The sequence below is a fragment of the Thamnophis sirtalis genome, unplaced genomic scaffold, assembly GCF_051295495.1.
Source record: "Thamnophis sirtalis isolate CommonGarterSnake01/CBP01778 unplaced genomic scaffold, rThaSir2_p1.2 scaffold_13, whole genome shotgun sequence".
NCBI lineage: Eukaryota > Metazoa > Chordata > Lepidosauria > Squamata > Natricidae > Thamnophis > Thamnophis sirtalis.
This window is the reverse complement of record NW_028261393.1, coordinates 5,631,843-5,655,349: the sequence shown is the minus strand read 5'-3', so window position 1 is coordinate 5,655,349 and position 23,507 is coordinate 5,631,843. Positions and strand designations below refer to the sequence as shown.

General features: G+C 47.1%; 1 protein-coding gene across 1 annotated transcript in view; it reads left to right on the top strand.

The window, feature by feature from the left end:
- The window catches only part of GRIK5 (glutamate ionotropic receptor kainate type subunit 5), a 75,807-nt gene that overhangs the window by 14,094 nt on the left and 38,206 nt on the right, over positions 1-23,507 (top strand). Inside the window, exons 2-4 of the mRNA XM_087727041.1 lie at positions 19,009-19,144; positions 20,443-20,607; positions 22,898-22,995. Coding sequence (XP_087583167.1) covers positions 19,060-19,144; positions 20,443-20,607; positions 22,898-22,995 — 348 coding nt within the window. The 5' untranslated portion in view covers positions 19,009-19,059. The remainder of the gene's footprint in view (positions 1-19,008; positions 19,145-20,442; positions 20,608-22,897; positions 22,996-23,507) is intronic.

Here is a 23,507-nt window from a genome sequence, read left to right as displayed (position 1 = left end):
ATTAAACTCTTAGTAAGGCTTTGCCCGCAGCTAATCGGGGATTCCTACGGAGAAGGGCTGTAATACAGGTTTGGTGCTAAACATACGGACAGGAGGAATAATCCAAGTTCCTAGTCAATAGGATGGGCAATGGCTGCTCCGCGGGGCGGGAAAACCGAGGTACACATCATTGTTGTAAGCTCATCCTTAAGTAGCTGGCCGTTGGGTTGAATCTGCTGGGCACCGGGGTTAAATTATCGGGATTTTCCTTCTGCAGCTGCATAATCCAGAGGCGGTTGAAGGTTCGGCGATACGGGTAGTCCTCAAGTTGCGACCGCGACGGACCCCTGAATTTATGTTTTGCTAAGTGAAATGGGTGTTAAGTGAGTTTGCTCTGTTTGGGTCATCAGTCCACTCCCCCCCCCCCGTTTCCCGTTGTAATGTTGAACGATTGCTAAGCGAATGGTTGTAAGCTGAGGACTAGGTAGCGTGGGAGCTTAGTGGAATTCCCAATTTAAAACAAAAACAATTTGCATAGCAAGGGGGTACAAGCTGAAGGGTTTAGACTGTGTCCCACTCACCCCGACCAAGATTAGAAGGGGTAGCTTGTGGAAATCTCTGATGTAATCTTAGAAAAAGGGAGTAAAATATAAATGCATTTATATCCAGTGTAAAAAAGATAAAGATGCCTCCTCCTCTTTTCCTTCTTCTTTTCCTTCTCCTCATCATCTTTTGCTTTTCCTTCTCTTCTTTTCCTTCTCCTTGTTCTCCTTCTCCTCCTCTTCCTCTTCCCCCTCTTCCTCTTTTACTCCTCCTTCTCTTCCTTCTCTTCCTCTTTTCCTCCTCCTCCTCTTCTTTTCCTTACCCCTCCTCCCCCTCACTTCCTCCTCTTCCTCTTCCTCCTCCTCTTTTACTCCTCCTCCTCTTCCTTTTCCTCCTCTTCCTCTTCCTTTTCTTTCCCCCTCCTCCCCCTCATTTCTTCCTCCTCTTCTTCTTCCTCCTCCTCTTCCTCCTCCTCTTTTACTCCTCCTTTTCCTTTTCCTCCTCTTCCTCTTTTCCTCTTCCTCTTCTCTTCCTTTTCCTCCTTCTCCTCTTCCTTTTCCTTCCCCCTCCTCCCCCTCACTTCCTCCTCCTCTTCCTCCTCCTCTTTTACTCCTCCTTCTCTTCCTTTTCCTCCTCTTCCTCTTCCTTTTCCTTCCCCCTCCTCCCCCTCACGTTCTCCTCCTCTTCTTCCTCCTCTTCCTCCTCCTCTTTTACTTATCCTTCTCTTCCTTTTCCTCCTCTTCCTCTTTTCCTCCTCCTCCTCTTCTTTTCCTTCCCCCTCCCTTCTTCCTTATCCTATCCCCTTTTCCCCTTTCCACATCCCCAATTCTTTCGTATTTTGTTTCCTCCTAACCCTTGCGCTGTTCTTATCTTGTCAAACATTTCTTCAGTAAAAGAAATCATGCATTTTTTTAAAAAAAAACTGAAAAGCACGTTGGTCCATCCCTGCCAGTGTGAAGAACCCAAGAGAGCCTGTTTCACTGCTTTTTGTGTGTGTCCACGGCAGATTCCGCGGTGTTGGTTAAGGCCTGGGCGAAGTGCCCCCTTGAAGTCCTCGCGGCGTCCTCAGTTGCTTCCTCCCCGTGTACCAAACCTTCAGAGGCTGGAAGGGTTCCATCAGCTCTTTGTACAAGAAGAAAGAGATTTAAGGAAGCTTTTTGCCCTGCCTCTGAAGGTCTCTCGATGAAATCAGCTATTTTGGTTCCGGCTTTTTCTTTTTCTTTTTTTGGAAAAAGTTCTCCTTGGGGACACCTGCCAGACATCGAGCAGGGATAGGGAGACTGCTCTCGGCTCCCAGGGCAGTTGGAAAGAAGAGAAGAGAAGAGGAATAGGAATAGAATGAAGAGAGGGAATAGAATAGAATAGGAAAGGAATAGAGTAGAATAGGAAAATAATAGAGTAGAATAGAAATTAGAATAGAATAGAATAGAATAGGAAAAGAATAATTAGAATAGAAATTAGAACAGAATAGAATAAAATAGGAGGTGAATAGAATAGAAATTAGAATAAAATAGAATAGGAAAAGAATAGAATAGAATAGAAATTAGAATAAAATAGAATAGGAAAAGAATAGAATAGAATAGAAATTAGAATAAAATAGAATAGGAAAAGAATAGAATAGAATAGAAATTAGAATAAAATAGAATAGGAAAAGAATAGAATAGAATAGAAATTAGAATAAAATAGAATAGGAAAAGAATAGAATAGAATAGAAATTAGAATAAAATAGAATAGGAAAAGAATAGAATAGAAATTAGAATAAAATAGAATAGGAAAAGAATAGAATAGAAATTAGAATAGAATAGAATAGGGAAAGAATAGAATAGAAATTAGAATAGAATAGAATAGGAAAAGAATAATTAGAATAGAAATTAGAATAGAATAGAAGAATAGAATGGAAATTAGAATAGAATAGGAGCAGAATAGAATAGAATAGAATTCTGATTGGACACACAAGGAACTTGTCTTTGGTGCAGATACTCTCAGTGTACATAAAAAGGCAAGAATCAGATGATACAACGCTTAGTGATAATCATAGGGTACAAATAAGCAATCAAATCATACTAGGAAACCATCAGTATCAATCGTAAGGATACAAGCACCAAAGTTATAGTCCTGCAGTCATAAGTGGGAGGAGACGGGTGATAGGAATAATGAGAAGATTAATAGTAATGCAGCCTCAGTGAATAGTTTGACAGTGGTGAAGGAATTATTTGCATAGCAGAGTGATGGCGTTTGGGGGAAAAACTCTCCTTGTGTCTAGTTGTTCTGGTGTGCAGTGCCCTATAGCATCGTTTTGAGGGTAGGAGAGTTGAAACCATTTATGTCCAGGATGTGAGGGATCTGTAGATATTTTCCCAGCCCTCTTTTTGACTCGTGCAGTGAACAGGTCTTCGATGGAAGGCAGGTTGGCAGCCATTGTTTTTTTCTACAGTTCTAAATATCCTCTAAAGTCTCTGTCTGTCCTGTTGCGTTGCAGGAAAGGGGGTAAGATGAAGAGGGGGGGGTGGCTAATCCGTTAAGCTTTATTATCTTTTCATTCTCATATTTTCTCCCTCCCCCTGCTCCGTATCGATTCCACAGAGGCTGAGCGTGCCGTTCTGTTTTCTAATTGTTCCTTTTGCCCAGGGAAGCATTTGATGTGCCGAAAGTACCGTTAATACGGCCGAACTGTCAGATAAATACAGACCAAGACGGTTTGGCGGAGGCATGGAGGCGCACCACAAAGCGTGCATTATAAATAGAAAACAAACATGTCAAAGAATGTTAATTCATTCCCCACCTACTCATGTTAAATAGCAGCAGATCCTTGCTTTCTTTTATTTTTAATTTTTTGCTCGGTTTCGCCGCCTGCCTCAACAGAGGGCTGTTGCTTGTGTTAACAGCCATCCTGAATGGTGCCGGGGCTGGGGAAATCTCTTGATTAGTTGCAAGCAAGGCCTGAATTAAATCTCTGTGATTTGGGTGTCGTTGCGCATCATGCACGTAGGTTGGGTTATATTTCTTTTCCGGTAGTAAAGCGTAGAGTGCGAATTTGCATCCTTTCGCTCTCCCAAGTTTGCAAGGCGGGGTGGAAGGAGGGAGGGAGGTTTGCAAATTTGATTATGCCTCTGTGGAGTGTGGGAAGAAGACCCCCTCAGGACATTGAATGGAATCCTTTGATCTGACTCACTGGCTTCCCCACCCCCATTTTTTAAAAGACGGGTGAATGTTAAGTGGTGAAGCTGCTGGCCTAGAAGCTAGGAGATTGGGAGTTCTAGTCCTGCCTGATGCATGAAAACCAGCTTGGTGACATTGGACCAATCACCAGGAGACTGGGAATGCTAGTCCCGCTTTAGGTACAAAAACTGACTTTGGCCAGTCCTCCAGGAGATTGGGAGTTCCAGTTCCGCCTTGGGAATGAAAACCAGCTTGGTGACTTGGATCAATCATTAGGAGACAGGGAGTTCTAGTCCCACCTTAGTCAGGGTGGCTATTGGGGTGGGGGGAAGGAGGAAGGGGGTATGATATTTAGCCATATTAACATTACTTTCAGCCTTTCAAATGTTTCTTGGGCAAGAGACGATTAGAAAACAGAACAACGCACCCAGTCCCTCTGGAGTCACCGCTTTGAGTGATTTGTAAAAAAATAACAAAGGCAGGGCACAAATGAATAAATACAAGACATAAGTAAATGTTTAGTCACTTTCCCTGCCACTTTCAAGGGTGCAGTTCAAATCTTCACTCTTTGCTGAATGTGTAAATTGGAGCCGAAAAGTGGAGATGGCTAAGTTTCGTTCCATATATAGCCTTGTGGAGTCCTTCTGTTTCACGAACCTAGAATACTTAAAAGGAGGTGTGTGTGTGTGTGTGTGTGTGTGTGTGTGTTAGTAATGGACTTGCAAGGTTGTGTGAGGACAATGAATTTATCCAGTGTTTTATGCACCGTTTTGGAGGGCCGTGGAAAAGTTTCTTCAGAAAGTTGGAGTTACAGATGAGATTGTGGTTGGCCCTGTGACAAAACATCGGAGAGAGGGGAAAACATCTCACCTTTTCAACTTTCAGGCAAAAGGTGGGATAATACAGGTAGTTCTCGACTTACGACAACAATCGAGCCCAACATGGTTGCTAACGGAGACAGTGAAATGAATTTTGCCCCGTTTCATGACCTTTCCCGCCGCGGTAGTTAAATGAAACGCTCCCGTTGTTAAACTAGTAACATGGTTGTTAAGTGAATCTTCTCCATTTGATTTCGCTCATCGGAAGGTCGCAAAAGGGGATCACTTGACCCGGGGACACTGCAACCGTCATAAATATGAGTCAGTTGCCAAGCATCCGGATTTTGATCACATGACGGTGGGAATTCTGCAATGGTTATAAGTGTGAACAACAGTCCAAAGTTACTTCTTTCAGTAATGTTTTAATTTTGAATGGTCACTAAATGAACTTCTGTAAATTGAGGACTACCTGTATTCCCCTGTCCCAACCAGGTAGTCCTCAACCTATGACCGTAATTGAGCCCACAGCTTCACTTGTTAAGCAGACCACCATATGACCACGTCCATTTTTATGATCTTTTTCATTAAGCTAAATCAGTGTTTCTCAACCTTGGCAACTTGAAGATGTCCGGACTTCAACTCCCAGAATTCCCCAGCCAGCATTCGCTGGCTGGGGAATTCTGGGAGTTGAAGTCCAGACATCTTCAAGTTGCCAAGGTTGAGAAACACTGAGCTAAATCATGGTTCGCTATGAAGGGTGTTGTGTTTTTGCTCGAAGCCAGAAATACATGCTGGTTTTTATGGCAAAATTGTGTAAATTGTGGTCTTGTGACTATAGGATGCTGCAACCGGTTATAAAAACAGAACGAGTTGCCAAAACGCAGCCATGTAACAGCAGGGGGGAGAGCAGCTGTTTGGATGCTTGAATCCCTTTTGGGGGGGGATCCGTTGTAACATCGCTCACAAAGCAACCGGTCGTAAGTCGAGCACTGCCTGTACACCCCCCGCATTGTACTCAGAACACAATGGCGGATAGAGCACGCAATTCTACAGATGCCACGGTATCTGTTTAACGCCCAGTGGAGATGTTTCACTTTTCCCTCAGCGGGATTCTTCTATATTTTAATACCTGTAGATAGGCAAAGAGTTAAAATCTAACATTTTACTCATCACCGCCAGTGTCCTGCTGGTGTGAAGAACACCTGTTGGTTTATTTACTTTATTTTTGCTAGGCGGCTTCTGGAGACATAGCAGGCCTGGTGGGGAGAAAATGGCAAATTTTCCCTTCCCACCTGCTCTTCCTTTTAGCCAGCTGATAGGTAGGTAGATAGATGGATGGATGGGTGGGTGGGTGGGTGGGTGGGTGGGTGGGTGGGTGGGTAGGTAGGTAGGTAGGCAGGTAGGCAGATAGATAGATAGATAGATAGATAGATAGATAGATAGATAGATAGATGATAGATAGATAGATAGATAGATAGACAGACAGACAGACAGACAGACAGACAGACAGACACCCCGTTTCCCTGAAAATAAGACCTCCCCCGGATAATAAGCCCAATTGGGCTTTTGAACGCATGGACGAATATATGCCCTCCCCGAAAATATTGCAACAGAGCAGCAGCCATGAGGTGACCACGCTTGCTGCCTCCTGCACCTCAAAAATAATAAGACCTCCCCGAAAATAAAGCTAAGTGCTAAGATGATCTATCTATCATCTATCTATCTATCTATCTATCTATCTATCTATCTATCTATCTATCTATCTATCTATCTATCTATCTATCTATCTATCATCTATCTATCTATCATCTATCTATCTATCTATCTATCTATCTATCTATCTATCTATCTATCTATCTATCATCTATCTATCTATCATCTATCTATCTATCATCTATCTATCTATCTATCTATCTATCTATCTATCTATCTATCTATCTATCTATCTATCTATCTATCTATCCATCCATCCATCCATCCATCCATCCATCCATCCATCCATCCATCCATCCATCCAATTATCTATCTATCTATCTATCTATCTATCTATCTATCTATCTATCTATCTATCTATCTATCTATCTATCTATCTATCCATCCATCCATCCATCCATCCATCCATCCATCCATCCATCCATCCATCCAATTATCTATCTATCTATCTATCTATCTATCTATCTATCTATCTATCTATCTATCTATCTATCTATCTATCTATCTATCCATCCATCCATCCATCCATCCATCCATCCATCCATCCATCCATCCATCCATCCAATTATCTATCTATCTATCTATCTATCTATCTATCTATCTATCTATCTATCTATCTATCTATCTATCTATCTATCTATCTATCTATCTATCTATCTATCTATCTATCTATCTATCTGCCTACCTGCCTACCTGCCTACCTGCCTACCTCTCTATCTCTATCTCTATGTATGTATGTATGTATGTATGTATGTATGTATGTATGTATGTATGTATATACACACACACACACACACACAAACAAACACACACACACACACGGTGTTAGCATGATCCAGGGAGGTTGTTCAAAGGGTACCTTTCTCAAACCTTTGGCGAATAAAATGCAGGCAGAATTATTCAGAATGTAGAAGGTTGGAGTATTTAGATTTGCTCCATAAATCTATTCTTTTATTCTATTTTATTCTTTCTTTTCTTTTTCTTTTTGTAACCTTGTTTACATGCACTTAAAGTTAAGCATTCAATGTTGTTAACCTGCCAGGAGGATTGTGACCGGGTGTGGGTGGTGTGAGGGAAGGCATTTGACTTGGGTCTATTGCTTGTTTGAACTTTGGATGGAAACACTGTGTGTGTGTGTGTGTGTGTGTGTGTTTTAAATGTGCTGCGAATACGAATGACTCTCATGCAAGTCAATGAGGAAGAACTTGGCATTTAAATATTCCGTTAAGCAGCACCTGAAAACGGAGCCCCAAATTTCCAAGCTGCAGGCAGAGGCTGGCCCGAGGCGCTGTATGCAGAGGGCTCCCGAACCTTTAGAAGGAAACGAAAATTTGCAGAGCCTAGTCGAATCTGAAAAGCTCCTGGGAGGACAGGATGATCACTTTAAAAAAATTCTAAAAAAAATAAGAATAACCACGGGGACCGAGGATGAGAGCTCGCCAAATACTGTAGGATAAAAGAAGAATAAGATTGTTTTCACTGCACAAAAACTTTGCCCTCTTCCCTCCTTGTTTATATTTATTTATTTGCTTGCTTGTTTGAATTTTATCCTGCCTTAGTAACTCAAGGTAACTCAAGTAACTGCTCCTGGATGATCGCGCAGGCGCTGTATGCGTCCTGCACATGCGTGGAAGCGCAGAACTCGTCAAAACCGGGTAAGGACCGCGGGCGGGCGGGCGGGCGCGCCCTTCGCCGTTCCCGGAAGTTACTTACTTCCGGGTTCGGCAACCAACCGGTTCGCAGGGACCGCCGCTAACCGGTTGAAACCCACCCCTGGTTGAGGTGAAGGAGGGTGACTGGCCCAAAGTCACCCAATAGGCTTTCGTATCTGAGACGGGACTAGAACTCACAGTCTCCTGGCGATTGGCCCAAAGTCTTCCAGCTGCTTTTCATGCTGAAGGTGGGACTAGAACTCACGGTCTCTTGGTGATTGGCCCCCAAAGTCACCCAACAGGTTTTCATACCTAAGGCAAGACTAGAACTCACAGTCACCTACTGATTGGCCCAAAGTCACCCAGCAGGCTTTCATGCCTAAGGCGGGACTAGAACTCACCATCTCCTGGTGATTGGCCCAGAATTGCCCAACATGTTTTCATACCTAAGGCAGGACTAGAACTCACAGTCGCCTAGCAATTGGGCCAAAGTTCCCAGCCAGCTTTCATGCCTAAGGCAGGACTAATACCCACAGTCTCCTGAAGATTGGCTCAAATTCACCCAGCCAGCTTTCATGCACAAGCTGAGACTAGAACTCACAATCTCCCAGTTTCTAGGCCACATGCTTAACCAGTACGCGCCGGCCAACTGATTTTTGGCCTTCGAAGGGCCTCAAGAAGGCCGGGTGAGGCTGTTTACGCCATCCCCGGGCTTCAGAAAAGCCTCCGAAACTTAGGGAGGGCGAAAAACGGGCCTACTGGGCCTACTGGAAGTTTGGAAATGGGCCGGGGAGGGGCATTTTTGCCCTCCCCAGGCTTCAGAAGGGGGGGGTCGTGTGCACATGCGCATGGGGGGGATTGAATTATGGGCGTGGGCATGCACGCTTTCGGCACCTGAGCCAAAAAAAGGTTAGCCATCACTGCTGTAGAACTTCTTATAGAATTTGGGCCAAATTTGAAGGCTGATAAAGAGAAAAACAGAACATAGAATAACGGACTCTGAAGGGATCTTGGAGGTCATCTGGTCCAACCCCCTGCTCAAGCAGGAGACCCTATATCAGTGTTTCTCAACCTTGGCAACTTGAAGATGTCCGGACTTCAACTCCCAGAATTCCCCAGCCAGCGAATACTGGCTGGGGAATTCTGGGAGTTGAAGTCCGGACATCTTCAAGTGGTCAAGGTTGAGAAACACTGCCCTATACCATTCCAGACAGGTGTCTGTCCAGAAATCACACCTGAAGTTCATTTCCCCATCCTTCCCCATTAGGAGTCCTTGGTGGACACAGGGTGGGAAAGCCAATGGAGGAAAACGAAGGACTGACTTCCTCTCTGGCTCCAACCTCATGGTGGCCCCCAGTTGCTCCTTCTTTGAAGGGACTCTCTTCCCTTGGACGAGAGAAGGGGCAACTCGGTTGGGAAGGGGCCGCAGCACTGCAGATGGCTTTGCCTAGCAACCGTGGCATCCTTGTTAGCAGCTTCTGGTTGCCTGGCAACTGTAGTCACGTGGTACCAAGAGGCTGTTTTCCTCATTAGTCGAGCCAGGCTGGAGAAGTTGCTCACAGCAGTTCCTCCTTTATTGCCTTGGCCTAAAGGACGGTGGGGGGTTTCCAGCCTGGGCAACTTTAAGACTTGCGGACTTCAACTCCCAGAATTCCCCAACCATCCTTGAAGTCCACAAGTCTTAAAAGTTGCCATAGTTGGACACCTCCTGGTCTAAAGCTTTGGGCCTAGATAATGCTAGGATGAGCAATGCACTTGCCTTCTTTGGGGCAAGTAGCAATCATGTCACGTGTTCTCTCAGATTTTGGGGGATCCACAAACTGGTAGAAAAGGCACTCTGCACATGGTCACTTATGGTCAGGGAGACCCCACCAACCAGCAATATCCCAGTGTTGAAATTTTTTTTTTTTTTTACTACCGGTTCTGTGGGCACTGCTTGGGGGATGTGGCAGGGGAAGGATACTGTAAAATCTCCATTCCCTCCTCACTCCAGGGGAAGGATACTGCAAAATCTCCATTCCCTCCCCATTCCTAGGGGAAGGATATTGCAAAATCCCCATTTCCTCCTCACTCCAGGGGAAGGATACTGTAAAATCCCCATTCCCTCCTCACTCCAGGGGAAGGATACTGCAAAATCTCCATTCTGTTCCCACTCCAGGGGAAGGATACTGTAAAATCTCCATTCCCTCCACACTCCTGGGGGAAGGATACTGTAAAATCTCCATTCCCTCCCCACTCCAGGGGAAGGATACTGCAAAATCTCCATTCCCTCCCCATTCCAGGGGAAGGATACTGCAAAATCTCCATCCCTCCCCACTCCTGGGGGAAGGATACTGTAAAATTTCCATTCCCTCCCCACTCCAGGGGAAGGATACTGCAAAATCTCCATTCCTTCCCCATTCCAGGGGAAGGATACTGCAAAATCTCCATCCCTCCCCACTCCTGGGGGAAGGATACTGTAAAATCTCCATTCCCTCCCCACTCCTGGGGGAAGGATACTGTAACATCCCCATTCCCTCCTCACTCCAGGGGAAGGATACTGCAAAATCTCCATTCCGTTCCCACTCCAGGGGAAGGATACTGTAAAATCCCCATTCCCTCCCCACTCCAGGGGAAGGATACTGTAAAATCTCCATTCCCTCCCCACTCCAGGGGAAAGATACTGTAAAATCTCCATTCCCTTCCCACTCCAGTGGAAAGATACTGTAAAATCTCCATTCCCTCCCCACTTCAGGGGAAGGATACTGTAAAATCTCCATCCCTCCCCACTTCAGGGGAAGGATATTGAAAAATCCCCATTCCCTCCTCACTCCTGGGGGAAGGATACTACAAAATCCCCATTCCCACCCCACTCTGGGGCCAGCCAGAGATGGTATTTGCCGGTTCTCCGAACTACTCAATATTTCCACTACCGATTCTCCAGAGCTGTTCAGAACCTGCTGAATTTCACCCCTGTCCCAGGCCTTCTCTGAAGGCTTAGCTTTCAGATGTTTGGGACAAGGGCAACCATGGGCTTGCGTCCTCTTGTATTAGTCAAGAGGATGGCCATAGTTGGGTGGCTGAAACACCACAATTAAAGGTTATGAAAGGTGTAAGGCCACAGTCAAGCAATAACAGTTGCCATTTTGTCTTCATTAATCTACCTGGTGATCAGATAACAGAGCTCAGGTACCATCAGTGGTGGGATTCAAATAATTTAACAACCGGTTCTCTGCCCTAATGATTTCTTCCAACAACCAGTTCACCAAACTGCTTAGAAAGTTACCAACCGGTTCTCCCGAAGTGGTGCGAACTGGCTGAATCCCACCACTGGCTGCCATCAACCTGAAGACAGCAGTTTAAGATGGAAGGAAGTCTTGTAGGCAGAATTGGGGAAGGTAAATTCGCTGAGGTAGCTTTAAATGTATTATAGTAAGTCATCCTGAAAATTCTATTAGGATAGATCTGCAAATGCTGTTAGGATAGATGACTGGATGCACTTAGATATTTTTTTTAAAGTCCCACCTTTATTATTTTTATGAATAATTCAAGGAAGTGGATATCTCCTTCCTCCTCATATTTTTGCCTACCAGAAGAACTCTGGGAGATGGATTGGGCTGAGAAAGAGAGAGACTGGCCCCAAATCACCCAGCCATCTTTATTGGCTAAAGCAGGACTAGAACTCACGGTCTCCTGGTGATTGGACCTCAACTCATTTCCAGCCACTTTTCATGCTTAAGGTGGGACTAACTGTCCCAAAGTCACCCATCTATCTTTCACAGCTAAGGCGGGTCTAGAACTCAGCACCTCCTCGTGATTGGCCCAAAGTCACCTAGCTGCCTTTCATGCTTAACGTCCGGACTAGAACTCACAGTCTCCTGGTTTCTAACTTCACCACTAGACCAAACTGGCTTTTTCCCGTCTTTTTTCTTCACTCAAGAGGCCAGGCCTCAAAATCAAGCAGAAGAGCCGTGGGGCTGGGGGGGGAGGGATGCCATTGGGGGGGGGGGGGGAGAGATTTAATAGTGGGCTCCTGCTGAGCAATGCATCTTGGCAAGGCCCCAACAGTGCCAACTGCTGATGCCAGCTCTGCTAGGGGCTTTGCCAGGAGTTCATCTTCACTCAGCATGCAAATGAAAGAAATCATTAAAAAAAGGGGAAAAAAAGACTCGGTGTGAAAACTCCTGGAAGTTGGTTCAGGAATTCAGTTTGGAGACTGTTGTGAAAATGAATCTCTAATTAATTTTGGAGGCACATTTTCGAGAACGGATTTATTGAACAGCGTAAATGCCTGCTGGGAGGCACAATCCTTAATTGGAGCTGGCGTTGAATAATCAGAATATAGACTACTAGCTGGATACCTGTGTTTCGCTACGAAACCACGTGTTATCGGGCTTGGTTAATATAAGGCAACTGGCAGTTGGAACAGAGTTCTTTTCAGGTGGGGAGGAGGAGTAGAATGTCTAAACTCCTAGCCCGCAGGCCAGATGAGTCACATTCTGGCCACGCCCACTTCTGATTTAGCGAAGGGGAAGCCTCAGAGCATGTTAATATAAGGCAACTGACAGTTGGAACAGAGTTCTTTTCAGGTGGGGAGGGGGAGTAGAAGGCCTAACTCCTGAGCATCAGAGCTTGTTAATATAATACTGTATAAGAAATACTGATGATCTGATGGCCGTTTTGACAAATCCTTTCTTAGTGAGTACCCAGAAGCCAAGGGAACCTACGTGCCAAATTTCAAGTTTGTAGGATTTACAGTTCTGGAGATTTCGTGATGAGTGAGTGGTATTTGGCTTACAATCAAAATTTGGGCATTTGACAACTGTTGTGTATTTGTGCCAGTTCCAGGTTCATGTGACCACCATGTGTCCCCTTCCCAGCCATCTTCCGACAAGCGAAATCAAAGGGGGGGGGGAAACCAGGTTCACTTAACGACCGTATGATTCACTTAACAACTGTGGCGAAAAGGTCATAACATGGGGCACAGCTCACTCACCAGTTGTCTTGCTTAGCAACTGAACTTTTGACTCCATTGTGGTCGTACGTCAAGGACTATCTGTAGTATTGGATTCCAAAATGTGGCTTTTATTTTCCTTTCATTGGTTCCCAGTTTTGTTACGCATTGATAAATCATCTAGGCTAGGGGTAGGTGACTATGGTCTCTTCACGACCTGTGGACTTCAACTCCCAGAATTCCTGAGCCAACCAAGAGTGAGCAACGATGGCCTCTTTAGGACCTGTGGACTTCAACTCCCAGAATTCCAGAGCCAACCAAGAGTGAGGAACGATGGCTTCTTTAGGACCTGTGGACTTCAACTCCCAGAATTCCTGAGCCAACCAAGAGTGAGCAACGATGGCCTCTTTAGGACCTGTGGACTTCAACTCCCAGAATTCCAGAGCCAACCAAGAGTGAGCAACGATGGCCTCTTTAGGACCTGTGGACTTCAACTCCCAGGATTCCTGAGCCAACCAAGAGTGAGCAATGATGGCCTCTTTATGGCCTGTGGACTTCAACTCCCAGGATTCCTGAGCTAGCCATGCTTGTTTGGGAATTCTGGGAGTTGAAGTCCACACGTCATAAAAAGGCCATAGTTGTCCATCTCTAGTCTAGATCCATAGGATTGATGAGAGAGCACTGAAGAAGAAACAAGCATCTCCTGATCCAAGTTAGCTTGGATGTGTGGCTACTCCAGGTCTCCTTTTTCTGTGACAGAATGCAGGGAGGCGTCCTTTGTGACCGAAGCATGGAAGGGATCATTTTCTTGCGCCAAACGGCAGTGCCTGCTTCTTCCCCTTAGGCCAGGGGTCAGCAACCCACGGCTCTGGAGCTGCATGTGGCTCTTTCATCCCTCTGCTGTGGCTCCCTGTCTCCGGTCCGCTCCACAATGGATATGGCTTTCGGTTAGGACAGGTAGAGGAAAAAGGATGCCATGCTAGGAGGAGACTTTGTGGTGGTGGGAACCGGACTTCCGGTCGGCTCTAGAATTGAACGGGGGAGCTTCCGGTTAGGACCTTTGCGGCTCTTTGAGTGTTTAAATTTGCCAATTCCTGCCTTAGTCCATTGAAAAAAAGAGAATGTTGACAATAGCCACAGAAGAACGACCGGTTTTGCTACCAGAAGCTGGGCTGTCAAAACTCCATATGGCGGTGGGGAAAAAAAAGACCCCGATTCGTGGTCCCAACTTCGCCAGCTGTAGGAAGAAGGAGCCCCCTCCCTTCTTCCTCCCCGGGCTTCCCAATTCCGACTCCCCTTCTTCTCTGCAGCCTGCTCGCTTTCCTTGGACAAAGCCCAATCCAGAAATCCTCAGCTCACCTTTAAGCCAAGGATGGTTGTGCAAATGTCAGCCTCCTCTCATTGTTTGCAGATCCGTTTCATGCTGGTGGCCCTGAACATTCAGCCTTGCACAGAGGAGAAAGAATTTGCTGCGTGCTGCTGCTTCCCCCCCCCCCCCCACGTCTGGTGCAACGGTGGTGGAAAATCCAGCTTTAAGTCCTGGGGAAACCGTGTCGGTTGTTCTGGCTCGCTGGATCCAATCATGGCACCTCCAGAAAAAACCGACTCCTCTCCACCTCACATTAACAAATAGGCTAATGCCCTCAGGAAACTCAAAAGTGGGGTCTCCTCTCCCTGTCGTTGGCCTCCAGTACATCTAGTCCTCGACTTTCAATCATTCGCATAGTGACCATTCGAAAGGACACTATCCCTGAAAAAAAGCGACTTACGACTGCTTTTCACATTTACGACCCTTGCAGCCTGCCCGTGGTGGCGCGATGAAAATCCAGCCTCTGCTAGAGTTGAGATAGGAAGTCCTCAACCTACCACCGCAATCGAGCCCAACATTTCTGTCTCTAAGCGAGACAGCTGTTAGAACCAACTTCTGCCCACATTTCACGACCTCTCTTGCTACCGTCGTCAAGCGAATTGCCGCCGTGGTTAAATTAGTAATGTGGTTGCTAAGTGAATCCGTCTTCCTCATTGGACTTCGCTCATCCGCAGGCAGCGGTGATAAATATGAGTCAGTTGCCAAGCGGCCAAATTGTGATCACGCGACCGCGGGAATGCTGCAACGGTCGTTAAGTGTGAATAACAGTCTGGAGTTACTTTTTTTCAGTGACGGCGTAGCTTCGAATGGTCACTCATTGAACTGTTATAAATTGAGGATTACTCGTATTCCCCTGTCCCAACCAGGTAGTCCTCAAGCTATGGCTGAGGTGGCGCAGTGGTTAAATGCAGCACTGCAGGCTACTTCAGCTGACTGCAGTTCTGCAGTTCGGCTGTTCAAATCTCACCGGCTCAGGGTTGACTCAGCCTTCCATCCTTCCGAGGTGGGTGAAATGAGGACCCGGATTGTTGTTGGGGGCAATATGCTGACTCTGTAAACCGCTTAGAGAGGGCTGAAAGCCCTATGAAGCGGTATATAAGTCTAACTGCTATTGCTATTGCTAATTGAGCCCACAGCTTCGGTCATTAAACGGATCATCTCCTGACCACGCCCAATGCTGATTGTAAGTCAAGGGGTACCTGTAATTCAGGGACACGATGCGTTTCAGCTGGTTTAATTGAGTTTTTTTTTTTTCATTCTTTTGCTCTTTTGTGGCTGGGCTCACTTCTTCTCGGTGGGACTTGATCTCCTCCCAGGAAAGGTTTCAGAGTGATCTTTATTTTTATTTTTTAAAGCTTTGGTCCTCCTTCCCCGCTTCACCTGGACCTAGGGACCAAAAAGGCAGATACCGATACCTTCCTCCCCTCCTCCCTCCAGTTCGCCGGTGATGGATGAAAAACAAAAATTAATGCTCAAGGTGAACACACAGTACTAGGACAAGGGAGTGTTGCTGACTCAGCGCAAAGCAGGACGGGGGTCATGTGCGACCGGGGTGCGTTGTGTGTGCGCTCGCGGGTCCTTTGCAGCATCGGCGGTTGGAAGGCTGCCTGAGGCTTAGTGGGGGGGGGGAATGCTGGTGTGAGCAGCCACTAGGAGGCGCTGTGCGGAAGGTTGGCATTTGGCCATGGGACCACTTCCATTTATCTACTCGTTTTTTGCTGGAGGCCCAGGGAGGTTTCATGGCTAAAGGGAAGATGTGCTGAAGTGAAGGGCAGGGAGAGTCAAATGGGTAACCAAGGGCGTAATGACAGGCAGGGGAAGCTCTGAGATGCTGGCAGAAAGGAGGAGGGGGAGCAGCATTTCCCCAAAGACCCTGCAGGAAGGAGCAAAAGAAATGTTTACTACGGGTAGATGACTTAGTCCCCATTCGTCTTAAAATAAAGCATCCTTAAAATCTAAACATAAACTTCTTTCTTTTGTTCTTCTCTCTCTCTCTCTCTCTTGAGAGAGAGAGAGAGAGAGAGAGAGAGAGAGAGAGAGAGAGAGAGAGAGAGAGAGAGAGAGATGGTGGCTCAGTGGCTAAGATATTGAGCTTGTCGATCAGAAAGGTTGGCTTTCTTTTGTTCTGTCTGTCTGTCTGTCTGTCTCTCTCTCTCTCTCTCTCTCCTGTATCTGTCTACATCTATCATTTCTCAATCCATCCATCCACCCCTTCTTATCTCTCTCTCTCTCTATTCTCTCTCTCTCTCTCTCTCTCTCTCTCTCTCTCTCTCTCTCTCTCTCTCTATCTATCTATATATATATCTAGCTAGCTAGCTAGCTATCTCTATCTCTATCTCTATCATCTATCTATCTATCATCTATCTATCTCTATCTATCTATCTATCTATCTATCTATCTATCTATCTATCTATCTATCTATCTATCTCTATCTCTATCTCTATCTATCATCCATCCATCCATCCATCCATCCATCCATCCATCCATCCATCCATCCATCCATCTATCTATCTATCTATCTATCTATCTATCTATCATCTAGAGATGTGGTGGCTAAGACACTGAGCTTGTCGATCAGAAAGGCTGGCAGTTCAGCACTTCGAATCCCTAGCGCCGCGTAACGGAGTGAGCTCCCGTTCCTTGTCCCAGCTTCTGCCAACCTTGCAGTTCAAAGGCACATAAAAAATGCAAGTAGAAAAATAGGAACCACCTTTGGTGGGAAGGGAACAGCATTCCGTGCGTCTTTGGCATTGAGTCATGCCGGCCACATGACCATGGAGACGTCTTCAGAGAGCGCTGGCTCTTTGGCTTTGAAACAGAGATAACAGCACCCTCTACAGTCGGGAATGACAAGCACATATGGAAACACCACCCATAGCCAACTCTGCAAAGAGTGGAGGGCTGGAATAGCCCCTTCCCTGCCTTGAGCCTTAATTCCAAGAAAATGTCAAAGATGTTCTTCCAAGGAGCCCAAGTGCCGAGAGGAAAATGCAGGAAGAAGCTGTGTGCAAAATGAGGGACAGGGAAGCCACTTTTCTCTATCAACAAGGCAGTAATGTTATAGGACAGAGGGGGTCTCCAAACTTGGCAACTTTAAGGCTTGTAGACTTCAACTCCCAGAATTCCCTGGGCCGGCATGCTAATGAAGTTAAGATGCGTGAGCTTCAATGGAGAATGGGGAGCAGGCCATTGGAGCAGGAAGTGGATATGCTGAAATGCCAGTATGGCTGAACGTATGCCTCAAGAAGATCCCTTCTAGCCCTCATGCCTCCAACCACGTTTATGATCCTGTAGCTAGTCCGCCTTGCTGAGTCCTGAGATCAGTTTGGCCTAGTGTTTTAAGGCACCAGGCTCGGGAGCAGAGTTCTAGTCCCACCTTAGGCCTGAAAGCCAGCCTGGGGACTTTGGGCTGTCCCTTTCGGTCAGCACCAGCTCACCTCGCAGGGTTGTTGTTGTGAGGGAAAACGAGGAGGGAGGAAGGGATGCTGGAGAAGTTCACCGCCTTGAGTTACGTCTAGAAATAATAAAGGCAGGCTATAAACAAGCCAAGCGAATGCACAACCGATGATGGGGAGAACCCTATATTTCTGCCCGGGTTAATTAAAAAGGTAACGAACCAATAAACGGTAGGGGGAAATTAAGGATGCTTTATGCATGCAGCGGGAAACAGTGAAGCATGAACCTGTGGTCGGAAGCCAATTTGCAAGGTCCCCGAGAGACACAGCACAGGGTTTGCAGTCCTCAATCTCCTTTGATTCAGCTAAATTTGCAGATCAGCGGGTTGGTTGAACTTCCTCTTGCAAAAACCTTTTAAAAGGGTTTTTTTTAAAACATCTACTGGGTTTCCCTGAAAATAAGACCCTGTCTTATTTTCGGGGAAACACGATAGATGTTTTTTAAAAGCCTTTTAAACAGTTTTTGCACGAGGAAGTTCAACCAACACCCAGATCTGCAAATAAGACTTATTCTCTTTTGACCCCCAAAATAAGCACTTGGCCTTATTTTCGGGGAGGTCTTATTATTTTTGAGGGGCAGGAGGTGGCGACCGTGGTCACCTCATGGCTGCTGCTGTGTTGCAGTATTTTCGGAGGAGGGCTTATTTTAGTGTATGCGCTCAAAAGCCCGATTGGGCTTATTATTCGGGGATTAGATTAGATTAGATTTATTACATTTATATGCCGCCCTTTTCCCCGAAGGAGACTCAGGGCGGCTCACAGCCCAGTCAGGGAAGGGGATACAGACAGGGGGATAAAAGACGAACATAACAGTACAAAAATTTTAAAAACACACAACAACCATACCATTCGAGAAGGGGGGCAAAACTCTTTAGCCCCAGGCCTGTCGGAACAGCCAGGTTTTAAGGGCTTTGCGGAAGGCCTGGAGGGTGGTGAGGGTTCGAATCTCCACGGGGAGCTCGTTCCAGAGCAGCCACAGAGAAGGCCCTCCTCCAGGTGGTCGCCAGTCGGCATTGGCCGGCGGATGGAATTCGGAGGAGGCCTAATCTGTGGGATCTAATCGGTCTATTGGAGGTGATCGGCAGCAGGCGGTCTCTCAAGTACCCAGGTCCAATACCATGAAGGGCTTTATAAGTGACAACTAGCGGGGAGGTCTTACTTTTTGGGAAAACACAGTATTAAACCCAAGTTTCTTCTTGCTCCATGTCGTCCCGATCAGTAAATTCCCTGCTTTTACCTGGGTTTCAAGTATGTCCAGAAGAACTCAATTACAACTGCTGGGATCTTCCTTCTGAGGTCATTCACCTTCAGTTGTCAAATGCTCACCCACTGAGACGTGTTCCATGTACTCATACAAGGGGGGGGCATCTCTCTGTCCTGCTTGCAGGTGGCAGCGCAGGGGCCACGGCCGAACTTTCTCCATGAGGAGGGGTAGAAGATGCCGGCTTTGCCCGCGCTGCTGCTGCTGCTGATACTCGGCTTCACCCACCAGAGCCTGGAGCTGTTGTCCTCCCTGCGCATGGGTGAGTAGAAGGCTTTTCCTGTGCGACGGGGGGCATCAGTGGCATGGCTTGACTCCAGAGGTTGTGGGGGCTCCATTACTGGAGGTTTTGAAGAAGAGGCTGGAGAGCCATTCGTCTGAAATAGTTGAGGGCAGGGGGTGTCCAACTCAATTTCATCGAGGGCCGCATCTGGGTGGCGTTTGACTTTGGGGGCCTGGGGTGGGCATGGCAAGCACAATGTCACTCGTGTTGGGGGCGCCTTAGGTGGCCCGAGTGCTCTACCAGCGAAAACAGGCTTCCTTTCATTGTACTGGCCCGGGAATCTGGGAGATGTCACCTCCACGTATTTGGAAGGGTTGACAGTCATCTTTCGGAGGTGGGTGAGAAAGTCAACTTCTATGCCCCAAAAAGTTTCATATCAGATGAAAGTTTCTTTGGCAGTGATCAAAATGATCCTTCCTTCCTTCCTTCCTTCCTTCCTTCCTTCCTTCCTTCCTTCCTTCCTTCCTTCCTTCCTTCCTTCCTTCCTTCCTTCCTGCCTGCCTGCCTGCCTGCCTGCCTGCCTGCCTGCCTGCCTGCCTGCCTGCCTTCCTGCCTTTTCTGATCCTTCTTTCTTCTATCTCTCTGATCCTTCCTTCCTTCCTTCCTTCCTTCCTGCCTTCCTGCCTTCCTGCCTTCCTGCCTTCCTGCCTTCCTGCCTTTTCTGATCCTTCCTTCTTCTATTTCTCTGATCCTTCCTTCCTTCCTTCCTTCCTTCCTGCCTTCCTGCCTTCCTGCCTTCCTGCCTTCCTGCCTTCCTGCCTTTTCTGATCCTTCCTTCTTCTATCTCTCTGATCCTTCCTTTGTTCCTTCCTTTGTTCCTTCCTTCCTTCCTTCCTTCCTGCTTTCCTGCCTTTTCTGATCCTTCCTTCTTCTATCTCTCTGATCCATCGTTCCTTTCTTTTCTGATCCTTCCTTCTTCTATTTCTCTGATCCTTCCTTCCTTCCTTCCTTCTTTCCTGCCTTTTATGATCCTTCCTTTTTCTATCTCTCTGATCCATCGTTCCTTTCTTTTCTGATCCTTCTATTTCTCTGATCCTTCCTTCCTTCCTTCCTTCCTTCCTTCCTTCCTTCCTTCCTTCCTTCCTTCCTTCTTTCCTGCCTTTTCTGATCCTTCCTTCTGTCTCTCTGATCCTTCCTTCCTTCCTTCCTTCCTTCCTTCCTTCCTTCCTTCCTTCCTTCCTTCCTTCTTCTATCTCTCTGATCCTTCCTTCCTTCCTTCCTTCTCTCCCTCCCTCCCTCTTTTTTGTACCCATCATCGGTTCCTGTCCCCTGACCAGCTGCCATTTTGGATGACCAGACTGTGTGTGGCCGTGGGGAGCGACTCGCCTTAGCTTTGGCCCGTGAACACATCAACAGCATCATAGAAGTGCCCGCCAAGGCCCGGGTGGAGGTGGAGATCTTCGAACTGCAGCGGGATAGCCAGTACGAGACCACCGACACCAGTACGTTGGGTGCCCTCAAACAGGGCGTGGATAGTCTTCTCAACTCATGAGACCAGGAGGCTGAGAAGGTGGAGTTCTTGAAGTTAAGGAGGGACCACTGTAAGGAGCCATCAGTTCCAATAAAAAAGAATGAGAAGGAGGACTAGGGGAGGCATGATAGCAGTCTTCCAATATCTCAGGGGTTGCCACAAAGTAGAGAGAGTCAAGCTTTTCTCCAAGGCACCTGAGGGTAGAACAAGAAGGAATGGGTGGAAACTAATCAAGGAGAGAAGCAACTTAGAACAATTCATCAGTGGAACAACTTGCCTCCAGAAGTTGTGAATGCCCCAACACTGGAAGTCCTTAAGAAGATGTTGGATAGCCATTTGTCTGAAACAGTATAGAGTTTCCTGCCTAGTCAGGGGGTTGGACTAGAAGACTTCCAAGATCTCTTCCAACTCTGTTATTCTATTCTAAAGTACGAGTAACATGTTGAGCTGGCTCTGTCCATCCATCCATCGAAGTGGGCTTAACTGTACAAAACCCACACTAGGACGCAACTGCGTGTTGTGTTGAACCTGTCAGTTGCACAGCTGGAGGTGAGCGGTGGATGAGTGAACCCTACTCTAAACTGCACATGTGTGGGATCTAGGTTGCGTTCTCCTCCTCCCTATCCTGAGTCCGTGGAAAAATTGTCTTCCACGACACCGGTTCCCAGTGCTAAAAAGTTTGGGGTCCGCTTTTCCAGAAGACCAAGAGACAGTGAAGTTTAGATCAGGGGGGTCGAACCTTGGCAATGTTTTAAGACCCGCGGTCTTCAGCTCCCAGAATCCCTCAGTCTGGGGAATTCTGGGAGTTGAAGTCCAGCGGCCTTAAAAGTTGCCAAGTTTGTACACCAGTGGTATTCAGCCACTTCTGACCGGTTCTGGCAAACTGGTAGCGGAAATTTTGAATAGTTTGGAGAACTGGCAAATACCTGGCTGGCTCCGCCCACATCTATTCACTGCCTCCCGAGTCCCAGCTGATTGGCATCCTAGCTGATCAGCTGGGTCTTCTTCTGTTGCCCTGCACAAGAAAACGGAGCTGGAAAGCAGGTTAGTGGGGTGTTCTCACCCCCTCCTCCATCCAGTAATGAATGCCGAGACAAGCTTAACTGAAATGTACTTTAATAGCAAGACACCAAAACCTCGGTGGCTGAAACAAACAGATAAGGACCTTGGCAGCAACTCAGACAAACTCAGGCAGCAATAAACACAGATAAGGCTTGGCAGCAATCCAACCTGCCAAGCTCACAGTACTGTCCTCCAACATTCAATCCTGCGTTGACTTCTGCAAAGAGGGGCGTGTGCACCAGTAGCTTTTTATAGTCTGGAGAGGAGCCTAATGACCACCATCTGAGTACAATCACTTTCTGTAATTGCGTAATTGTTCCTGATGCCTAGTAGCTCTTCGATGGCGTGCATCCAGGAACAACTCACTACTGGCCTCCGGCTCACTCTCCCTTGTCTCCTCCCTACTGGTCCAAGGCTCAGGTGCCTCCTGGTGGCCAACCAGCCTCTCTGCGCCCTGCTCGGAGTTGGAACTCTGTCCAGGATCCTCCACATCCTCCAGAGCCGACTCAGAGGGTCCTTCGCTGTCGGAGTCTGGTGGCAGCTCCAACGGCACTTGCTGGGCCACAACAGTGGGGTGGGGAGGGAATGGAGATTTTACAGTATCCTTGCCCCTACTGTACAATCTCCATTTCCCTCCCCCAGATTGTATACTATCCTTCGCCCGGGGTGGTGGAGGGAATGGGTAGATTTTGCAGTATCCTTCCCCGGCCACGCCCACCAAGTCCGCCCCACCCACAGAACCGGTAGCAACAATTTTTTGAACCCCACCCCTGTTGTGCACCCCCTGGTTTAGATAGTTTGCTTCAGGGGAAGATTGTCAAGACGGCTCCTCCGGCAAAGTTCTCACAGCATCTCTGGAATGTTGCCAGTCTCTCCCAAGAGTTGGGCCAGAGATTTCTGTCTGCAGGTGAGGAACAATAGAGGTTAGTGCTTAGAAGTAGCTCTTCTCTTTCTTGCTTTTTGGAGTACCGGCGGGTAACGAGACTAGAATAAAGACTTTTCACCCACTAAGTTCTCGACTCCGGTCTTTTCTACTTTGCCAGTATGACATGATTGGCAGAGAGTAAAAAAGAGAAGTCATACAATAGACGCTTGCAAAGCCTATAATTTTGCACAATGCAGGAAGCTTTGATTGTGGAAACATCAGGGTGTTTGGGGGTGTTTTTTTTTTTTGCACAACCTTCTTCTTTTTCATGCAGTGTGTCAGATTCTGCCCAAAGGAGTCGCCTCGGTTCTGGGACCAGCATCCAGCCCAGCCTCCGCTTCCATCGTCAGCCACATTTGTGGAGAAAAAGAGGTGAGTGGACCCTAACCCAATCACCATCCCTTAGATTTTTGGCATCGTCTAGCATTTAGCAAGAGCAATACCAAGTACCGCATCACAGGGCTTTTACCGCCCTATCTAAGCAGTTTACAGAGCCAGCCTCTTGCCCCCAACAATCTGGGTCCTCATTTGACCCACCTCGGAAGGACGGAAGGCTGAGTCCATCTTGAGTTGGTCAGGATCGAACTGCTGACAGTGGGCAGAGTGAGCCTGCATTGCTGCATTGTAATCGTTGTGCACCATGGAAGGGAAGGAGGGAGGAAGGAAAGGAAGGAGAAAAGGAAGAGCAATAGTGCTTAAACTTACGTACCGCTTCACAGTGCTTTACAACTCTCCCTAGGTGGTTTAGAGGGTCAGCCTCTTGCGCCCCCCCCCCCCCAAAAAAAATCTGGGTCCTCATTTTACCCCCCTTGGAAGGATGGAAGGTTGAGTCAACCTTGAGCCTGGTGAGCTCAAGGTTACCCTATCTTATCCTACCCTTATTA